Below are 23,667 nucleotides of genomic sequence, written 5' to 3' on the forward strand. Positions count from 1 at the left end.
ACTTTTATTATACTTTTGAATCCTTTTATAAGCTTTAAAATGAGGCACTACTGCCTCACTCACAACTGCTATGGTATTGAAATAAAACATGATATTCATTAAAATATCTTTTTGTGTGTGTGTTCCACATAAGAAAGTCATACACTATATTTTTGAAACAACATGAGGGTGAGTAAAATCTGACAGAATTTCCACATTTGGGTGAACTATCCCTTTAACCCTCTTGTTTCAAACTAGCCTTTCTGTCAGCTTGAACCCTCTTCTCCGTTGAACTCTGTCATCAACAAGGCATTTCAGTCTGCAGAACTGCCACTCACTGGATGTTTTTTGTTTTTGGCACCATTCTGAGTAAACTCTAGAGACTGTTGTTTGTGAAAATCCCAGGAGATCAGCAGATACAGAAATACTCAAACCAGCCCGTCTTGCACCAAATATCATGCCACGATCTATATCACTGATATCAAATTTTTTTTCCCCATTCTGATGGTTGATGTGAACATTAACTGAAGCTCCTGACCCGTGTCTGCATGATTTTAAGCACTGCACTGCTGCCACATGATTGGCTGGTTAGATAATGCATGAATAAGCAGGTGTACAGGTGTTCCTAATAAAGTGCTCAGTGAGTGTATGTTGCTTGCAAAAACATCTATTTCACTGTAAAATAACAAAACATCATATGCCTTAAGAAGACTTTGAAAATGACACATGTGTCAAGTGGACTACTTTATCTTTTGGCTCATTTTTTAGCCTTTAAAGTGAGTCACTATCAACTGCCATTGTAGAACAACAGGGTTTCAAGAACTCAGGCAAAAGTTATATTGACATAAAAAAACATCTAAGTAAGTCAGATGGAGATAGGCATACAAACCCACAGTTTAAACTAAAATATCTGTAGTCTTCCTTAATGCCATTTCTGGCCGAAAAACTGGCCGACTGCCTCCACTCAGGCAGAAATAGAACTGCTGTCAGTAACAGAACATCGTATTAAATTATTAAAGAGTCTAACTCTGGCCCTGATATGACTTACTTCCTCAGCAATATGGATCTCTCATAGCTCTCTCACGCAGATAGCCTACATAATGGAAATATCTCAAGATAGAAGTCACCACTGTCATTCACTGATGCACGATCTATCTCGGTACAGTATCTGTATCTGATCTTTTATAGTACAAATGAAAATGCAAGACTGATCTGAGATGTGTTAACTTAATCTGATAAAACTGATATGTTATGATACTAGCTTCTCTGTTGGTACTCACATGATTTAGACTCAGGAGAGGGTGGGGAAATGTTGGACACAGCCAGGTCACTCTTTGATTTCTTGGGCTTTTTTGGATGGATCTGCCAGGGCTTTTCATTTCCCCTGGAGTCCCGTCGTGTGCCTTTATATTCTACAGACAAATAGAGAGAGAGATTGGAAACTGCTTCCCTCTCTACAACAGGAAACAGGGATTGATATATGTATATACAGTATACAGTGTTAGGCAGTAATGGACTACATGTAATCTGGATTACACAATCAGACTATAAAATACTTGATATAAGATAACATTGAATTTTTAAATGTGCTACATCAGATTACAGTTACTTTTTATGGATTACATGATTACCTGTCAATTACATTACCTATCAGTCTTGTAAAAGAGCTTTTTTATTGTTGTTTTGTTTTGTTTTTCAAATGATGACTGTTCAGTGTGCATCAAGGCAGTTTCGGACACAGCCTACTGTATGTGTGTGCATTTGCACGTGTGCACGAATATCTCTGCAAAACAGCTTGAAGGGCACTGAACTCCACCCACCTGAGGAGCTCTCAGCCCACAATGCAGCAGAACCCGACAGTGTCCTCTGAATCCTGCCTGGACTCTCCTGCTTGGTCTGCAGATGGCCAATGAGAAATGGAATGGGGTGGTCTGGTGTCTCAGTTATCAGCTTGGTCATCATCTCCTATGAGAGCCAAAACACAGTGATGAGAACACATTCATTCAATACTCAATAGCGCCCATACAAGCTCACTGTGCCCCTTCAGATTTTTGAGACAAGAGGATCTTTGGATGCAACAAATTTTTATCTTTAAGTTACTAATTTGATTATTGATTATTGTTGGTAAAAAGCATGTGTTCTGTGTAAATTACTCCATGTTTATTTTGCATATGCTGCACAACAACATCAGGACTCTTATCTGCGGTATTACAGCCAGGACACCTAAACACATACTAATGTCATGTGAAGTCAAAAGCAGCAACATTAGTTAACATAAACTAACAATGAACAATATTTTTTACAGCATTTATAAATCTTGGTTAATGTTAATTTCAACATATACTAATAGCTACATTTTTAAAATCACAAATTGTTTATATTAACATTAGTTAATGCATAATGAACTAACACGAGCTAACACGAAATTTATAAGAAATTGTATTTTTATAAATTAACATTAACAAAGATTAATACATGCTGTACAAAATACTGTATATTGTTCATTGATAGTTCATCATACCCAGTGCATTAACTAATGTTAACAAATGGAAACTTATTGTAAAGTGTTACCGAAATATATACTCTGATCAGCCACAACATTAAAACCACAGGTGAAGTGAATAACATTGATTATCTCGTTACAATGGAACCTGTCAAGGAGTGGGATATATTAGGCAGCAAGTGAACAATCAGTTCTTGAATTTCATGTGTTGAAAGCAGGAAAAATGGGCAAGTGTAAGGATCTGAGCGACTTTGACAAGGGCCAAATTGTGATGGCTAGATGACTGGGTCAGATCATCTCCAAAACGACAGGTCATGTGGGGTGTTCAGTGTAAGCCATACTTCATCATACCTCAAAAATGTACTGAGTGCACCTTTAAATTTGGTGGATTCACATCTTGCGCATTTCATTTCCATGAAACTGAAAACTGTGTTAAGGGGGTCGCACACCGGACGTGTCTGGTGGACGACATGGTGTGTTCTAAAATTCTAAACAACTGTTTTCAATGAAGGTATGCCCACCACCGCCACTTGGCGTCTGTCAGTGGCACCCAGCTACGACTCTGGAGGCTGCTCAAATTTCTGCTGCGCCATGGAGCGCATCTCACATATTTTCCATTAAATTCAACCCAAATCATTATCAAAGGACATAGATTATTGACTCCAGCCAGGTCTCCTAAGCAACCAAATTGGCCCGGTTGCTAGGGAGGGTAGGGTCACATGGGGTAACCTCCTCGTGGTCGCAATAATGTGGTTCGCTCTCGGTGGGGCGCGTGGTGAGTTGTGCGTGGATGCCGCGGAGAATAGCGTGAAGCCTCCACACGTGCCATGTCTCCGCAGTAATGCGCTCAACAAGCCACATGATAAGATGCGCAGATTGACGGTCTCAGAAAAAAGGACATAGATTTACTTTAGCATTCTACATTCTTGAACAAGGGAAAAACCTTGGTAACTTTTGTGTGTACTGTCTGCAACCTGAACCGCATCGACGTGCCCCGTGTTTGATACCTGTGCCGTGTCCTGGCCGCGGCGTGGCACTTCTCTTCCGGTGTGCAACCGCCTTTACCCACCCTCATCTCATTCAAAACTTGTTTGACTTGTATGAAAACTTGAATTTCACAAAACGAGTTTTCAAAATGTCAAAGCTGCTCTTTTCCATTCTTCGAATATGCATAGTGATGACTGGCTGTCAATTTCAATTGCAATTTTGCTAGGTTTATTCAAATAAAAATGGACCTATTAAGTTGTCCCTTTTGCACAATAAACAATAACCATACTACTAGACTACTTCATCTTGCACTAATATATAGAACTACTAACTGAACTGTTTTTCTTTCCCTGTCATGTCTTATCTCACTTATAGAGCATCAAGTGAGTTGGGACTCCCACTGGTGCCCCTTCAAAAAATAGGGGTATGGCACCCCTGATAGCATGTGACCAATTCCAGAGAACTTGTGCTTAGCATGACCATATTCTGGTTTTCCAAAAAGAGGACACTTTTATTAAAGGGGATTGGGGTGGGGTGGGGTGGAATAATAGAGTTCAAAACAGTGTTACTATGAATGCAAATTTTAATACAGTGAAAAAGACACTCCATTAGCATAACATAAATATATGTAAATAAATAAAAATGTCCAACATTCTTTTGAATGTCCATGTACTAAAATAAAATATTTGATGCCATGACTGTACCTTCATTTACTATTACTATTATTTTGAATGGCCATGGAACATTAAGCAATGTGATAACATTTTTACCTGGTTGCAAAAAGTAGTCCGTTAATTTACCTGATGAACTTTCACCTTTTGCTGACCCTTTATGCTTCGCAGAACTAATGTGTGCTTCTAAATCACTTGCACCTTTATTAGCAACTGACACATAAGTGCCAGCTTTACATGTCATACATTCTGCTTCCCACGGATCTTGACCTGAACGAAAGCATGGGAATTTTTTGTGCAAATCTTCTGTAAATTTGCACTTTCGTTTGGGCATTGTTTCCACTCAGCTGTCTTTTGCTAGTACTGTCAAGCAACTGTCTGATGCCGAACACAAGAGATTGACAGGCAGGAATTTGGTCAAAAGTTGCTGCAAGCCTCTTATAATCGACCAATTGGTGTGCGAGAAGGCGGGACTTACAAAGAGGGGTTAAAGCAATGCAAATATTCGGGCACACACAATGAAGTATTAGACCAGATGCACATCATAATGCAACTAAAGCCGAACCCTGGACATTTTCGCAAATTTAGAAATCCTGGCCAGATGCTTTTTAAGGTCCGAAAAAGAGGACATGTCCAGGAAGAAGAGGACGTATGGTCACCCTACTTGTGCTAAAGTAGCACATTGTCAAGCCAGCTTGTCTTGTGCCAGTCTGAATCAGCAGCTTAGCATTGGCAAGCCTTTACCAACAGGAAAAACAAATTAGGTAATCGGTCGGGAAATATTAACACACTGATATTGGAGTCTTGACTGAGCTATAGCACACAAGAGGCTAATGCTGGAGGCTAACTAGTGAGAGGATGTTTTCATGATGGAATGGCTCTCTGTTGTGCACAAATATAACTGATGAAATGATAAAAATCAACTTTTGAATATGTTTAATTCTGGTAGGGACACTTAAAAGGCTAATGTATTTTCTTTTTTTCTTTCTTTTTTTTTTCTTTTTTTTGGATGTTAAAATGCTTTATCCTAGCTCAGATTAATGTGCAGAGACAACTACAAGTAAGCCATTTGTAGGTTCATTTCCCATGATAATACAAATACTGAGGCTCTGGGGTGCTGAAAGATTTGAAAGGGTTTTTTACTGCTTGGAAATAAAATGTAGGCCCTTACATGAAACAAAGCTACAGTTCTGTGCTACAAGCCAGACAATGGTTTGTTCAAGATGTAAATGCAGTAATTATGACATAAGCCTAGTTGGGTAATTAAACTAACCTTGCAGCAAGGGGTCCATAAAAGAAAGCTGTAATTTGTGGGTTTAGCAGGAAGTAAATTGAGCAGGGCTGTGTTAACTACCTTAGGCTCCCAAGTGTGTGATTGCCCTTGTAGTAAACAGGAAAGCATGGTGTAAATAGTCCACACACTCATTTCTAGAACATAAAGTGTTTCAAGCCATCTCTGAGGGGTTTTCCCTGCTTCCTTCACTGACCTTTTTCATGCAGATGTGAACTGGGTGACATTACAGCTTGAAGTCAAAGTGACTGCGAAAAGGACTCACTTAAAGTTGTTGATGCAAAATTAAAATTCTGTCATTACTTATTCATCCCCGTGTCTTTCCAAATCTGTATGACTTTCTTATGTGGAACACAAAAGGAGATGTTTTAAAGAATGATTGTGACACTTTTAAAATAGGAAGTTAGAAGTTTAAAAGCTCCCGTCCTCATTCATTGTAATGGCATCAGCCAGTACATTATTAAAAATGTCTCCTTTAAAAAGTCATACAGGCTTGGACAGCCCCCATTGACACTATTAGATGTGCACATTTGATGTATTTCACTCTTTCATATAAATAGTGTTTTGTATTGTTTTTTTTACTGTGCTTACATCATTCAAGATAGCCAGCTATATCCATTCAGAATATTGTAATTTTCTATAATAAACACATTTCTGAAGTTATAAAAATAACTGAAACCGTTTAAAGAACCATTCAAATAATATTGTTTTTCCATTTATAAACAAATTTGTTAAAAAAAATTGTTTATTATAGAAAATCAATAATTTTGCAACTTGTATAGATTGAAGTTATATCAAACACCACAAAAACCTATTATTACAATAAATGTTGCGTTTAGCTTGGTTAATCTTTAGTGGAGTGAATAAACTCCAGATGATATTTCTCTGTATGTCATCTATGTATGTTTCTCTACAACTCATGACTTGAGTCTTTTGAATTCATTCAAAAGAGAAAATCACTCCAAAAATAGATTTTATTTTCAACAGAATAACCTTGGCAATATAAAGGTATAAAATAATAATAATAATAATAATAATAATAATAATAATAATAATAATAAAAAAAGATTCGTTTTTGTAAATTACACTTTTACGCCATTAGGTGGCAACAAATTAACATTTTATGTGTTTTGAGTGAGTCAATAAACCTTGATAAAGCTTGATAAAGCACCTCTTTCACGACCAAAATTAAAGGAATAACAGACTTTAACTGTGTTTAAATATCATAAGCATTTTCCCAGCAAATGACAATGCATATCATTTTGTGAACTGCTTTGCATGACCATCAAGGTAAAAAAAAAAAGACAACATTTTTAGCCTAAAAGTAATTACAAGTGTTAATTACGTCCTGATGTCATTGTAATGTCATTAGTCACTACTCTTAATTCATCCAGCCCCTTTCTCATCTTGTTTAAAGAGATAAATGAACGACATGCTGCCTCCTCTCCTTCAATCATTCAAAAGAGACACTGATTCTCACTCGTTCGTTAATCGAATGAGGAATTGGGGCGTATTCATTCAGCGGGTCAATCCAATGATATGCTCCTTCACAGTCCGGACTCCAATGCAATTGGCTCATGCTTTAATCAGTCTTTACAGATAGGAAAAGCCACCAAAGCAGTCTCTAGGTTTAAACAAGTGCAGTGTTGTGGTTACCGCTGTGTAAAACGCTTGCTGATTGCAGTCACAGATTTTTAGGGGGGCTGAAATGAATTCACAGGGTGTTGAAGCCCTCCTAAATAGGGTCTAGCAACGCCTATGATGAGTGTTGATAATGTCTGTTTACTTTAGACAGAACGGACTGTCTTTCTCATTTCCATAAAGGCTTCAGGAAAAAGAAACATCATTGCCCTTTTGAGGGATTAAAATGTTATTATTTAGTATCTCTTCAGCTATAGTCCTATAAATCTTCCCCTTCACTGTCTAGACACAGTAGTTGATGTGCACTTATTGATGCAATAACCCAATTATATGTTGCTCCTGTTGATTGTACTGTTTATATGTTGGGTTTTTGACCAGAGTACAGCATTGCCTGAGACTGCACTTTTGTCTATCCTCTGTTTCCATCATTAATGCCTTACGTCACAGCAGGAGACGGTGAATGAGGATTGGGACAGAGTCCTGGATGAGTGCCAGCCCTTGAGACAAGAGGTGGAGGAGAGGAAAGGAAAGGAAAGGAGTGAGACAGCTGCAGAGAGCCATACATAGTCAAACAGAACCAGCACAGACTACAGTCTGACATAACAATCCATTTAAAAGGGAATCCCAGCCAAAAGCAATTTTTATTTTGTTTTCCTAGAGTGGAATTATTGCTCTGTTCCAAAGCATTTTAAGGCATCACAGGTGCGTTCTCATGTATGCACTGCATTCCAAATAGGTCACTTATGAGGTTCCATGATGGTTATGATGCTGCTTTAGAAGGAAGCTGCCTATGTTTTACTTCCTGTTTCGCTACTGTTCGAATGCTTTTGCTTACTGCTCCAGGCTTTGTTACCTTGCTTTTGCAGTTTAACCTCTTATTTTAATATCAGCTGTTCAGTACAGTGTTCAAACGACTTCATTTGGCACCCACACTAAAACCAGAGATTTTTGGGACTAAAATAATATTACTAAAAGTGGATTTTCTGTCAAAGTGGTCTACCAGTCTCCTACTACCGGCAGTTTACATTCCTGAAATGGGACAACACATCTGCCTGCTCAAACTCCACTTGCTGCTCAAACTGCCACAGACTTCTATAAACAATCACAGTTCTTGAAACAAAGTTACTTGCGGTACTGCCATCCCTGATGAAATACACAGGAGAGCATCATCGTGGATCCCCTCAGCCTTCAGCCGGTGAGTCCTGTGAATCTAACATTCCTCAACAGGCTATACTGGGCCTAGATAAACCAGTAGTACAGGTGCCAAAGGTAATTGGTGAAAGTGAGAGCACAAACCAAGACATCAGACTGTCACGAGTATCATATATTGCTTCATTAGCATCATCCAACCACATATATGGCTTTGACCTGACTAGACAATACTGGTATTCTTCCACCTCTGATATGTCTTGAAAAGAGATTTATGATGAATGCGGATGAAGAAACCCAGAAGGTGACTGGACAAAGATCACATCAGTCATCCTCAAACAGTGCAGCTGGCAGGCTCTCAAGGTTGAGAAGGCATCAACATTCTGCTGAGATTACAGCCGAGTCCAGCACTCTGAAAATGGGTGATTCCGTTATCAGAAAAATTGGTAAAAGTGCTACCACTACTTGCTGCCTTCCTCGAGCTACGGTTTCTGATGTGAATAAGGAACTTCGGAACATTCTGATGAATCATAAGACGGTTATCATACATGTGGGGAAAAATTATATTCGAAAGGAGCAGTCAGAACTCTTTAAGAGGGATTTCAATGAGCTCTTTGAAAGACTTGGAAGATTGAAAGTTCAGTCGTTCATCAGTGGACCACTCCCAGCCCGAGGAACAAATATGTTTTCTCGGTTGCTCAGTCTAAACACTTGGCTGCACAAAACCTGCCACATGAGAGGACTAAAATACATTGTTAACTTTAATATTTTCTGGAGTCAAAGAGATCTGTTTAAATCAGATGTCCTCCACCCAAACAAACTTGGTGCAAAAGTGCTGAAGGACAAAATCTACTTCTCCCTCCCTCCATCCATCTGCAACATGCACAAATCCACTCAACCTGGATGGCACACAATCACCACCGCAGTTTCAGGATGACCAGGGGATCACATTTCAGCACCTGGATGGACATTTGATTGACAAATCCCACAGTAACACAGCACAGCCACAACACTCACTGCTCAAGGACACAATCCAGGCAGAGCCCCACACACAAAACATAATACAGTCAGACTGTGACGAATTAGAACTGTTCCAAGATACAAGACCCAAGGACGAATTCCTGGAAAAAAGCCAAGGGAGCCAAGATAACATACTTCAGCCTCCAAAAACACCAGAGCTACAGCACCTCTCACCACATACATTCTCCCTCTCACCAATATCCCAACTTTTGAGCTTCTCAGAGAAAATGCAGGAACTAGTGTATGCTGGAAGAAAGCTCTCCCACTCCATTGCTGCAAGATATTTATCCCAGATACCAACCAAAAATGGTGGGCCCCTCTACCACCAAAGCCTGTGGGCCCAGCTCACCCTTCCCCTCTCTCTCAGAGAGAGTTCTCCGGCTACTGTCACAATGCCATGGCACACGTCATCCTTCTTCTGCTCTTGGTGAAAAACAGACATCTGATAACAGCTCTCAGTGATGAGTATCATGTCCCTTCTACGGTAGAAGCAACATTCACAAATGTTTACAGAACAAGCAGGAACCCGATGTGCCTGTAGCTTTTTCTATATCTGTTATGTTGAGTAATAGAAAGACTAAAGCCTTCTCAAGACATCTGGCAAACCTAAAATCTAATCTGTTCCCTATTAAACATCAATCCAAGATCGCTGTGGGTCCAAAAACATATACTGTGAAGTTAGCACTTTTAAACATCTGCACACTTAACAACAAGTAATTTTTAGTCAATGACCTCATCATAAAATCCAGGTTGTTTGTTGTGTTTCTAAATGAAACATGGTTAGATGACAGCTGCAGTGCAAAGTCCTCAATGAATCAGCCCCTCCAAACTTTACATTTATGAGTGTCTGTAAAGCTGTTAGGAGAGGTGGAGGATTAGCTGCAATATTTAAAGATGTCTTTCAATGCAAGCGTCACTTGGTGATTACTTGTCCTTTGAATATCTAAGTTTTGTACTAAAAGGTGCTCCGTGCATTCTATTTATAATTATTTATAGGCCTCCAAAATAACCTCAAAGGAAATTTTTGAAAATTTTACAGAACTGTTATCAGCAACTTCCTCTGAATTTGACTGTTTTGTTATCGCTGGGGATTTAAACATTCATATAGATAATCCTAAACACAACATTGTAAAGGAACTCACTACAATTTTAAACACTTTAGATCTGACACAGCATTTACACTATATGGCCAAAAGTTTGTGGACACCCCCTTCCAATTAACTAAGTTACTCCATTAAATCCAGTAAAGAAAAATCTTAATGTTTCTTTATGTAATGGCTTGGGCTTTGTGCGCTTCCAAATTTGTGGCAGCTGTTTGGGGATAGCCCTTTTCTGTTCCAACATGACAATCCTGTGAACAAAGTGAGGTCCATAAAGAAATGGTTTACTGTGTCTGGTGTGGAAGAAATTGACTGGCCTGCACAAAGCCCAGACCTGAACCCCACTGATCACTTTTGGGGTGAACTGGAACAGCAACTGTAAGTCAGGCCCCATCGACCAACATCAGTTCCTGACCTCACTGATGGCCTTGTGTCTGAATGAGAGCAACTCCCTGCAGCCATGTTTCTACATGCAGTATAGTGGAAAGCCTTTCCAAAAGAGTGGAAGCTGTTATTACAGCAAAGGGGGAAATTGATGCCTAAGGTTTTGAAATCAAATGTTCATCAAGCACATATGGTGTCCACAAACTTTTGGCCATATAGTGTAGATGGACCCACACACAATCGTGGACACACTCTGGATCTGCTCATTAGTAAGGGTCTGAACATTTCTGTATTTTCTTTGAAATATTTATTTCTCCTGCCACTAAAGTTACATCTGTCTCTGTCAAAAAGAGGGACATAAATGGGAATACTAGTGTGCAATTTATGAAGAATATATCTATATACACAGACTGTGTTGATGTTCTCCCCGATAAATTTAACTCAAAAGTTATAAATGCTATTGACAGTATTGCTCCTGTAAAGGTCTGTGAATGGCAGGCGTAAAGCACCATGGAGAAACACAACAGCAGTACAAAACATGAAAAGAAAATGCAGGAAAGCAGAACGAATGTGTCAGAAAACAAAACTTGAAGTCCATTATAACATCTATAAAGACAGCCTTCATGCTTTCAATTTGGAACTAGGTAAAACTAGGCAGATTTTCTTCTCAAACATTATAAACAGCAATATAAATAACACTGCACTCATTTTGCTACTGTAGAGAGACTAACTAACCCCCCAACACAGGTTCCCTGTGAAATGCTCTCTGACAGCAAATGTAATGAGTTTGCATCATTTTTCATGAAAAAGATCAATGATATTAGAATGGCGATCAGCTCGTCCTCATGTTGCAATGAGGTCAGACAATACCCACCACAAAAACATAAGAAATTAGTCACTATGTCTGATTTTGAGGCAATTGATGGCAAAACCCTGGAAGAAATAGAACAGCATCTTAAAACATCGACCTTCTGTCTTGACACACTCCCCACACAATTTTTCAAAAATGTGTTTAACTGTTAAGAAAAAGATCTGTTAGAAATAGTCAATGCCTCACTTGAAAGGCACGTTTCCGAAGTCCCTGAAAACTGTAGTTTTCAAGTCCCTTTAAAAGAACAATCTGGATACCTTTAAACAACTACAGACCAATCTCAAATCTTCCTTTCATAGGCAAGATAATTGAAAAGGTTGTTTTCAATCAGCTGAACAAATACTTAAACTCGTATGGCTACTTGGACAATTTCCAGTCTGGTTTCTTGTCACAGTCTGGGCTGAACAGCCCCTTCTGTCTGTCTTGTGTGTTGGTGTGTGTGTTTCCCTCTCTCTCCCTCTTGTATTTTGCAGGTGCCACGTGGAGAATATCAGCTCTGTTGCCAGGACGACTGATCACCAGCGGCACCTGCCTCCAATTACCAGTTCCTATATAGTCTTTCTTTTGCCGTTCTGTCTTTATTGGATTGTTTTGCTGTGTTGCAACTCTGTCAGCGTGTTCTGGTCTGTTTCCTGTCTCCAGTTTCAGTCGGTCTAGTTTCTGTTTTGTTTTCAGTTGTTCATTCTTCTCCCTTGTGAGAGTTTTGATTTGTAATTTGTAGTTTATATAAATAAAAGCCCTATTCTGCATTCCTGCATTTCGGTGCTTCCTTGCCATGACAGAACAATCCAACCAATTCTGGGCCCAGCAGAGGCACAATGGGTATCTTCCTTTTCCATCTCACCTCACTGACTTTTCAATCTGTCAGTGCATGATTCAGCTCGTCCACCTTCGCAATGTCCGTCAGAGGGAAACTGACGTGAGGGACTTCGCATGTGGGTTTTTGATTGCAGTGGACGAGCTTGGCTATGATGAGATGGATCCATAAAGGGGTTTATAACATCTGCCGAGGTCAACCTCTCAGTCAGGGGGCTTTTGGAACTTTGTTTACCACCTTACGAATGCAGGGAGTCTGCACTCGTCAAGCTAGTCACCAGCGGCACCTGCCTCCAATTACCAGCTCCTCCATAGATATAGAGATATATAATATCTACTTTGTTGGATTATTTTGCGTGTTCTGGTTTGTTTCTGTTTTGTGTTCGGTTGTTCATTCTTCTCCCTCATGAGAGTTTTGATTTTGTATTTTATTTAAATAAAAGCCCTGTTCTGCATTTGGGTCCTTCCTTGCATGCCGTGACCACTTCTGACCACATCACAGCACAGAGACTGCACTTAAAGATACTTGATGATATTTGGCTAAATACTGATTCAGGCAAAATATTAGTGCTGGGATTGCTAGATCTCAGTGTTGCCTTTGATACCATTGACTCACCTGAACCAAAAGATCTGAGCATATTACTCCGGTCCTCATTTCTTTACGCTGGCTTTCAGTTACATTTAGAGTTGATTTTAAAGCACTATTACTTGTTTATAAATCACTCAATGGTGTAGGACCTAAATACATTGCAGATATGCTTGTTGAATATAAACCGACTTCTCAGACCATTGGGATCAAAACCGTTAGAAATACAGAGGGTTCATTCAAAACAAGGTGAAACTGTGTCTAGCAACTATGCCACCCGCAGCTGGAACCAACTTCCAAAAGAGGTCAGGTGTGCTCCAACAGTAGCCTCATTCAAATCTAGACTGAAAACACATCCGTTTAGCTGTGCATTTATTCACTGAGCTGCACTTACTGATTGTACTACATTTTATTTCTGTATTTTTATTAGTTTTAATAACTTTATTACTTTTTATTATTTCTTGTTCTTAATTGGTTTTAAAATGATTTTATCTTGTATTTTCTATATAATTTATTTGCAAAGCACTTTGAATTGCCATTGTGTATGAAATGTGCTATTTAAATAAACTTGCCTTGCCTATGTAGGTAATAGGCAGTGAGACAGCTCACTAGGTTTTGGAACAGAGCTTATTTTTCTAACTACAAATTTGTCTTCATAGCAGGTGAGTGAATAAAAAAGATACTAGAGCAGAATTCCCACTGAAGGTCATGATTTGAACACGGGATCCACTTGATGCTGTGTTTTTCATTTTTAGATGAACTTGCCTCGAACGTAGGGTATTTGTTCAAGATCAAGAGGTGAATTCATAAAGTAAAGAGAAGGAACTCTCCATCTCTTCTCCACTATCCAGCCCTGCTAAGTGTGTGTGTGTGTGTGTCTCCTCTGGTTATCATACAGAGTTGTGTGTGTATATGCAGACACTGCAGTAATTAACCTAGTCTCAACCAGGGATACACTGCCTTCTAATTCTCTCTCATTTAAATCATTTAAAGGTTAATTATTAAAGAACATTACTTGCACTGCTCTCTGAAAAATTTGAATCTGATTAGTCAATCAGACCATCTAGTTTTCTGATATATCTGAATGACCTCACATCAGGGGATAAAGTGATTTCAAACTGGTTAACCGGGTATTGCGATTCATCTTTTCTACTTCATGTATCACTTTCACGATCTTTACAAGCTAATAAACTAATATCAACTTAAATTACTATTTAGAGCTCTATTTTCATGACCGTGCTACGTGCAGCGCTATGCGCAACGACCGTGCGCTATGTCTTCTCCAATTTTCTAAGCGTAATTTTTGTGCCAGCACAAGTGTGCGTGGGTGGGAGTGTTTGCACAATCTGTGGGTGTATTGTATGTAAATTAAGTGCTGTATTGTTTGTAAATGAATTAGCTATTTTCCTGAGAAACATGTCATTCTGCTAAGACGTCTGAGAAGCATGTCTTATCTCAGGGTAAAGTCTAAACTCAGTTTATGCATTTGCAGATTAGAGATTTCACCAGCAGGTGGTAATAAAGTTAATTTCCAAACTCAAAGTACAAAACAACAAATAATGTCCTTGACATTCACTGTTGTAGCCGTTTTATTAAACAACATATTGTGAGGTTTGTGTTAAACTTTCTAGAGGTCATGGTTTATTTTTTTCAATTATTATTATTATATTTAGTCTATATTTACAATTGTATTTATGATCTGATTTATATTGGTATTTTTCCACCTGTTGTCTTAGTGATTTTTATGTCACTTCTGGTGGGATCTTTTTGACCACTTTATTTTTTGTAATATTTTCGTTTAGTTTAAAATTGTCATTTAGACAATTACATTTAGAAAAAAAATTGGGGTTAAATTTTTTCGTGTTACAATAAATATATACATTTTTCTAAATCAAAATTGACCAGGAGAACCCAAGTGTGTGCAAAAATCCCTCAATCCTAACCTGGAAGACCGATACAATCACTTTTAATACTAGCCATGATTTGTATGTCAATAGCTGAAAATGGTTAATAATACATACATTCTCCATAATTTAATGGAGCCTACATCCAAATCCTGATGAAAACCAAATTTTCCATGTTTATAAAAGGAGTGTGTCACTGTCATAGAAATACGCCTGATATTCAACAAGGATGCTGTTAATGTACAAAAGAATGCAAGTACATATTTCTAATCTTTAATTCATTGCATACAGTCCATTTACACTACCAACTTCTTATGAAAGTGCTGTCTTTGTTTATATCACTTGTGCTTGACAAGGAATGGACCATATAATAGAACAAAGATGGTGGAATAACCGAAGAAAAACCTTAGAATTAAATTGCACTTGACCCAGCCCATTAGCGCTTTGCTCGCACAATTTCAGACTAAGAATGAAAATACCAAAACTTTGTGGCCATGCCCACTGATTTTGCGTGTATGACTTAAAGCATAGCACTGTGCTTAGCCATAACGCTCTTAAACTAGGGCCCTTCATGTCAATTTATTTAGTTGGCAAACAGTTCTGTAATAAGTAGGATTAAGAGCAGCCAGATGGTCATTTTTGCAATGTAACACCTTACACAAACCAGAGGAATTCAGCTGTTTCTAGATGCGGTCTCTTTTTTTCTCACATAATGATATTTTGACTGAAATAAATATTTCAGTATTTATTATTGAATATTTTTATATTTAGTCAATTTTTTTTTTTTTTTTTTTTTTACTTGGTAATTAATACAAGTGGAAAAGCTGGTAACTTTATTAGGAACTGCAACATAATACATAGTTTTAATTGAATTTTAAGAATCATAATCTGACCCCTGCTGATTTAAGCAACACAAGCCGTTCAAAGACATACAAAACATCTACTAAAGAAAAAAAAAAAAACACTGAGTTCAAAACAACTTTGAACTCAGTGAGTTAAAAAAAAAATTAATTAATATTTTTATTTTAACGTTTCATGGCTGAAATATAATGTATTTATTTATAAATAAATACATTTATTTAATGTATTTAAATGTTCTCAATTCGCTCAACATTAGCAGGTGTTGTAAAAAGTTCATTTTAGACCCTGCACGCGCACCAAATCAATACAATGTTAAGTTATTAACATTAAGTTTAATTAAATAAGTGTGTACTGTGTTTGTGCCTTCCGCTACAAAGTCTATTTGCGCTCTGTTCGCTGTCATCTGCTTCAAACAGAGCACTCAATGCTCATGACAGTGTTTCCTGTATGAGCCAAGGAGGATTAAAAGCTATGTGCAGCTGGTGTTGCACAACACTGAGCCCATTTACATGCATGCATACAGTATACACTGATTACTCTGATGATTACACTGATTACTTAATCAAGAAATCTGCGTTTACAAGACATTTGAAATAATCGCGTTATTCTCTACTTTTGACATCAAACCGTGAAGAGGCATGCACTCAACACATGCTCACATTAAATGAGCCGGTAAGAGCACCGGGTAAGGTGTTTACATGGCACGCGAAATTGCCGTAATGGGCAAAAATCTACCCGTGTTGATCGGGTTATTCATGTGCTGTTTATGGCCTTTAAGCTGATAAAGGAATGCAGTTTATTGCATTTACATGACCACACACGTTGTCGGCTTATTAAGCATAATCGGTGTAAGAATGTGCATGTAAACGCACTCATTGTCTCCACACATTCACAAGTGCTCACATTTGCAGCATGCCGCTCATGCAAACTATATTTATATCATTAAATCGCAGCTTTTGCGGTAAAATACTCTCACTAGGACATAACGTGATTTTAATTTGTGCACTGAATGTTTATGTAATGACATTTGGACATCAGATGGTATTGGTTTTTGGTATCAGAGCATTTTTACAAGTACCAGTACATGAGCGCGGTATCGGACCCGATACCGATACCAGTATCGTATCCGGCCATCCCTAGTTATTAGTACCCTCTGTGAACTTTTTGGCTGAAACTTAAGATAGAGTTTCCCTCCTTTACCCATAGAGAGTAACACAAGGCAATTTATACCAACCCAGTCTGTGCAGTGTTTGAGGTTTCAGTTGTCTGTGCTGGTTGTCAGCTCCAATTACAAGTGGGAAATGCAATAATTCTCCAGCCAATTGATTTTAACGATATTCTGTGTGCTGATGTAGCATTCAATTTGTCACTTGTGGGACACTGAGAAGCTCCATAATGACAGTTCTAGCTCAACAAATCCAGTGGATTTCTAGAATGAACCAGTCTGGAAATGTTGGCTGGTAAAAACAAAATGCAGCCATGGTCAAAAAGTGTCACATACAAACTTTAGTGATTATTCTATTGCCATGGGTGAGAACTGTGTTGTAACATATGAGCTATAAGCATTTACTCTGCATGTTGCATAGTGTGGATTTCTTCAAAAAAATAATGCCATAAATAGTTTTCATTTATCAATTAACATCATACAAATCCAGTAGACATAAAAAAGCTAAATCAATATTTGGTGTGACCACCTTTGCCTTCAAAACAGCACCAATTCTCCTAGGTACTCCTGGACACAGTTTTTCTTGGTTGTTGGCAGATAGGATGTTCCAAGCTTTTGGAGAATTCACCACAGTTCTACTATCTGTTTAGGCTGTCTCATCTGTGGGGGTCATGCCATATGTTGCAGGGCTCCCTGTTCTTCTATTCTATTCTATTTAAAAAAAAATAATGTTTGGGAGTCTCAAACATATATATTTCCTATTGACACACTAAAGCTGAAGTTTTAAATAACCATCTTAAGACAAATGTTTTTGTGAAACATCTTATGTGCCTAAGACTTTTGCACAGTACTTATCAGCCCTACACAGTTATAGAATTATCCTTTTTAAACAGCCAAATGGATAGGAGTGGTGTAAATGTCATGCGGTGTGACATGCTTTACTCTTCTCTATCTAAAACTATTTTGATAATTCTTTCATTTTAATTTCGGGATTTACAGTATTTGGTCATTCTTTTATAATAACAATGTATTCAGTATTATGACCGTATTAATTGAGAAACTACATTGTATAAATATTTGTACTTTATAAATGGTCTTGTGGTGTGTCAAATAATTTTTTTTAACAAACTAGTGAAGGCAAAAAGTGAATAAAATGGTGACTTAAAACTTCAGAGATATGGTGATTAATGGTGACTCTGGTGCAAGCACCTAAAATATAGGCTACTCCTTCCCTCATAGATTCATATAAATTTTAACCTAAAATCTTTGTAGGTTGATTTCTCTGCAAAGTGTAAACAGAAACACTGTCACTCTGTGGCACTATCAAACATTACTTTGTTTGTTTAAGCATCCCAACCAGACCAACTTACTGCACCAACATTGGCTCAAACAATGGCATAGGTTTACAGAACAATCAGTTTGTCCTACCAATGGAATACAGGGGAAGTGTTTGGAAAACCTGTTTAAAACACATTTCACCTTTAAGATACAGGTACAGCAACAGAGTGAGTAACCTGAAGAGTGGAAATTACCAAACAACCTTTTACCCCTAGTTTCCTCACACAAAGTTTTCAGTGGACATTGGCTGACACTATTTCAGAGAGATCTTGAATGTGATTCTTTCAGCCCTAGAAAAGCTGAGCCACAAAAAAATTGCTCTAAACACTTCTTGGCTTTTCTGGCACAATGAAGTGCGATCTGGTGCTCTGGGTCAGCGTACCCTTGACTCTGAGTAAACTTCTTTGTGATGAAAGATCAGAGAGAGAAAGCTCACAGGTTCTCCCTGACAACAATACAAATTACAAATTCTTAACAATGTCTTAGTGTTACAAATATAAATAAAACGTTTTCTTATTTCTTTTACCCCAGTCGCAGAAATGCACAAATTGTTGTCACTTTCCATTGATCTTTTAGCAGATAGCGTGTTTAAACAGTGAGGACAATTTAAAATTGGATCTAAAAGCCACTATAGGTACGAGGTGGATGTATGCACATCTCAAGTTGTTTACAATGTAACAATTAATGTCCATATCGATTTGTTTAGCATCTGTTAACCATCTCTCTATTATAACTTTACTTCCAAAGAAATGATTAAGGAAACTGTTTATTATTGTTATATTGCATATTTCTGCATATTATTTTCATGTTTAATAAAGTATATTTTATCCTCATAGTTACTGAATCCTGATTTTGTAATTTTATATTACAGTCCTTTTGATTACAGAGCATAGACCTACTATTGTAGTATTACGGTTCAGTTGCATTGTCCACTAAAGCTGTAGATTTTAATATAAAAATAATGTATCTTCAACTGAACTCTTATCAGCCACATCATGAGTTTCACCTCTTAAATTGAGATGTGTTGTTCAATACAAACATTAATGTGTAGTGGATAAAACACTTGAGTAATCAAATTAAAATATGTAAATAAGAGTGTTGTTTATTTTCCTCACAACAGGTAATATCTCAGTTATAAATGCTAAAACGAATACCATAATATTAAAATAAAAATAACATGTCATGGCTCTGCAATTGAATATCTCAAAGTGAGCAAATTGCTTACGATTTTAGGTTTCAGCCACAGATGTCGCTAGAGAACCCAAAGTTCCGTAGTGCAGCTTTAATACACCATCAAAAGAAATCATGCCTTGCTCTTAAGGAAATGCATATCCTCTTCTTTAAATGTTCTTAAAAGCATGCTCTGTTATTAGATTGTCATATAAAGTAGCACTTTTAAATTCAACTTGGACGAAGTTTGCTTTTGTGGAATGGACCAGCTGATGGCCTGTGCTAGATAGTAATGCATAATTAGTCAAATGTGATCATTATTATTTTTTGCTGAAGTACTAGAAGTATTATTTGAAGTTTTATAAGCTATTTTTTATTATTTGGACTTGAATTGAGTATTTCTTCTGCTTATTTTGACTAACCCTGGCCTATTTTCCCTCATGAGGTCAAATGCTTTTAGTTAGTAACCTAAAAAATAGACCTGCATTATTTTGTGGTTGTGGTGTTACATTATGGGACTGACAATAGGCAGATTTTTTCTTACCCAAATATCAGTCCTGCCTCCACCCATTACTTTTTTAGAAACAATTTTAATCCATATATTTTATCCTGTGGTGGGATATTTTATACAGGCAGTGATAACAGACAAAGCAGAGTTATGGGTTTAGATATACTACTGAGGAGATACTCCAAAACAGATACAAATAATCTTGTTTGATTTCCCTTTTTAATAGCTTTGGAATGTTTGGGGTGCTCTTATGGCAAAGGCAAGATAAAAGAGGTTATATACATTCTGCTTTGAACATGCTGCTAAAGTATTAGTTAATAAACAAATCTACAGTGGACACTTTTGGACAGTGAAGTCAAACTTAAAATGTGTTCATTTCATTACACTGGATTAAAGGATCTAAATATTTAATTTTGAGTTTTTAAAGGCAACCTGAGTGTGTGTTGCTTCAAGAGAGAAAACATATGATACATCTGTGTTGTACTTAAGTTTCTTTAATTCTTTCATATTACTTATTTATTAAATTGTATTTATTACTTTTCTTTTTATATTGTTTCTTACTCTTCACTGTAAAATCTATTAGTTAACCTTACTTTAAAAAAAAAGCATGTAAACCAATTGACTTAAAAATCTAAATTGGTAGTAAATGTACTTATTTGGCTCAGTAAAGTGAACTAGGAATAGTCCACTTTACTTGAGCCAAATAAGTACATTTACTTGATTTTTTTAAGGCAATTGGTTTCCTCACTTTTTTAAAGTAAAGTCAATGTATTACATTTTACAGTGTTGCTATGCATTGTTATTTCTGTTTAATCTAATTCTGTGTGCTGTAATGTCATTCACGAAAGAGAAAAAAAATTACTTTTAAGCAGCTCTTCAGCATGGAACCGTTCAAACGGTGCAGTTTTCAAGGTGCATCGCCCGGTGTCAAGTTTCAACACATTCAAAATATATATAGGATATTAAAATGAATAAATGTCTATTTTTCCAGAATGTTGTATTAGTATTTATTTATCACCCCTTATTTATTTTAGATACAGTTCCTATAATATTGTTATTTACACAGGGCAAATACACTATTTATCAAATCTACTTTTATTTTAATGGGGATTTATTTTTAGTAATCCTGACAGTTACGTGAGCAAACAAGGTTTGAAAATCATCCATAACAAGTAACAAGAAATTCATGGCTTTTTAACACTTCTGTGTACAAATTTGAAGGCTGTTTATTGGATCAATACAGGTAAACATCATATTATGTGACTATGCATTACTTTACGGAGAGCTTACGACCTACTAGTTAAGTCTTGCCTTAAGAACAGGTGGTGCAACCAAATTAAGCAATGACTTAGTTACAGACTAACTAGTAGTTACTAAGCCCTTTTTGTGAACTTTACGTCCCAACTTACATGCGACCTTACGCACAGCTGGTGCAACCCTACCCAGTGGTTTAATCAGTCTCTTCTGAAGCGATCCAGTTAGTTTTGGGTGAGAACAGACCAAAATAAAACTCCTTTTTCACTGTACATCTTGACAGCAGTCTTCTTGGCGATCATGATTTTAACCTCGATTACACAAATTGTTTAATTTTGAACAATATATCTATTATTTTATCATTTGAAACTTAAACTTAATTTTGTGAAATGGTTTGCTTTACTGTATAGGTATGTTTGTGGTTGCTTTCTGTAAAATATATACAAAAATGTAACTTCAAATAGTGTTCAAATAGTTTTTAGGGCCACCGTAGGCTATGAGTTAACAAAAAAGCCAGGCATTTAAATCAAATCCCACAAAGCACATTGGTCAGACCCTATCAAAAGTGATCCATGCCATAATCTCAGACAATAAAAGTCAGTAGAACGTATTAAATGCCTATACAAAATATGTTTTCTCAACTTTGAGGGAAAGGAATCTTCTAAAAATATCACAGTGCAGTGCCAATAAAACTAGATGGTCCCTGCCCAAGATTTTATGTGACTCGGTTAAGTGAAAGTACTGTCTGTGACAGCCGCTGGGACTGTAAATCAAACCTCCAGCCATAACAATAAGAATCCAGTACACATTAACACATACAGTGGCGTGGCCAAAAGAGTAATATGTTAACTGCATATGTTCAAAATACAGAAATTACTTCTGTGTTGATGCCTGTGGTTTTATAGCCTGAATTCATTAGTGTGTACTGTATGCTAATCAGACCTCCATCTGCCTGAACTACAGTATGTTGTGTGGGTGAACGCTTGATGTTCAAATATCTGCTGCTTTGAAACATTTTACTCTCTTTATTACACCTCCACCAACCATTAGATTATGAGACGGGCTCTTTGATTGGATATTGATAGACTGTTTTCCTGTTTCTACCCTAAACTTGTTCTTGTCACAGCTGAGTGAAGCAGATAATCATTGCAATTGCCTAGGAGTCTATGAATTCTGCTGTCTGCTTCTCTTTTTTATGGGGATGGTAATAGATAAAGAGTGGTTACACACAGCTTAATGCTAATTATGTATTCTCAATGAAGTAGTTAAAGGGGTCATATCATGAAACTACACTCACTGAGCACATTATTAGGAACACTATGGTCTTAATAAAGTGTCTAAAGTTGTCTTTTGTTGTTGAAGCCCATCCGCCTCAAGGTTCGACGTTTTGTGCATTCTGAGATGCTATTCTGCTCACTACATTTGTACAGAGTGGTTATCTGAGCTACCATAGCCTTTCTGTCAGCTCGAACCAGGCTGCACCAATCTGGCCATTCTCTGTTGACCTCTCTCATCAACAAGGCATTTTCGTCCACAGAACTGCCGCTCATTGGCTGTTTTATGTTTTTGGCACCATTCTGGGTAAACTCTAGAGACTGTGTGTGAAAATTCCAGGAGATCAGCAGTTACAGAAATAATCAAACCAGCCCATCTGGCACCAACAATCATGCCATGGTTGAAATCACTGAGATCACATTTTTCTCCATTCTGATGGTTGATGTGAAAATTAACTGAAGCTCCTGACCCATATCTGCACAATTTTATGCATTTACTGCTGCTACACGATTGGCTGATTAGATTATCAAATGAATAAGTAGGTGTACAGGTGTTCCTAATAAGGTTCTCATTGAGTGTATATGGAGCACAATGGAATGAAACAAAATGCAGGTCTCAAAACATTTTATGTAAAATAACTAAATAAATAAATATAAGTGGAACTCAGGGGAAAAAGTAATAAAAAATGCATGATATGTTAATTATTACCTTAAAATACATGTCTATTGCCTATGTAAAAGAATTGTTGCATAATACACATTTACTTTGCTTTATTATCAAACATAGCATAGTAGGTAATGAATATGTAAAAAAAAAACAAAAAAAAACAACAAAGAGAGAGAGAGAGAGAGAGAGAGAGAGAGAGAGAGAGAGAGAGAGAGAGAGAGAGAGAAAGTCTTCAGTTCAAATCTTATCTTTATTTAAAGCAAGAGATTTTTTCTAGGAAAATCTCAAAAATAAATAAATAAAAACATCTCCTTTAATGAATGCAAATGAGTTCACTCAAGCTAAAAACTAATCTGTACAGCTACCTAAATCTCAGCCCCCACAGTCTTCTGGAAAATAAAAAGTATAGCCCTAAATTTGGTGAGTGTAGATTTAATTAAATTCATTTCAGAGCATAAGTATACAGCAAGTGTTATCTGCTTTATGCTACATTTATTCCATGTTTTTTTTTTTGCAGGGAGAACCTCC

At 37.1% G+C, this 23,667-nt stretch overlaps 1 protein-coding gene across 2 annotated transcripts in view; it reads right to left on the reverse strand.

Moving 5' to 3' along the window:
- Positions 1 to 23,667, reverse strand: part of LOC127432061 (uncharacterized protein C8orf34 homolog) — a 139,142-nt gene that overhangs the window by 111,578 nt on the left and 3,897 nt on the right. For both annotated transcript variants that reach the window (XM_051682851.1, XM_051682850.1), the window contains exons 2-3: positions 1,800 to 1,944; positions 1,260 to 1,391 (exon numbers count right to left, since the gene is read on the reverse strand). In XM_051682851.1, the coding sequence (XP_051538811.1) occupies positions 1,260 to 1,391; positions 1,800 to 1,944 (277 nt within the window). The remainder of the gene's footprint in view (positions 1 to 1,259; positions 1,392 to 1,799; positions 1,945 to 23,667) is intronic.

The sequence above is a fragment of the Myxocyprinus asiaticus genome, chromosome 41 (genome assembly GCF_019703515.2).
Source record: "Myxocyprinus asiaticus isolate MX2 ecotype Aquarium Trade chromosome 41, UBuf_Myxa_2, whole genome shotgun sequence".
NCBI classification, from domain to species: domain Eukaryota; kingdom Metazoa; phylum Chordata; class Actinopteri; order Cypriniformes; family Catostomidae; genus Myxocyprinus; species Myxocyprinus asiaticus.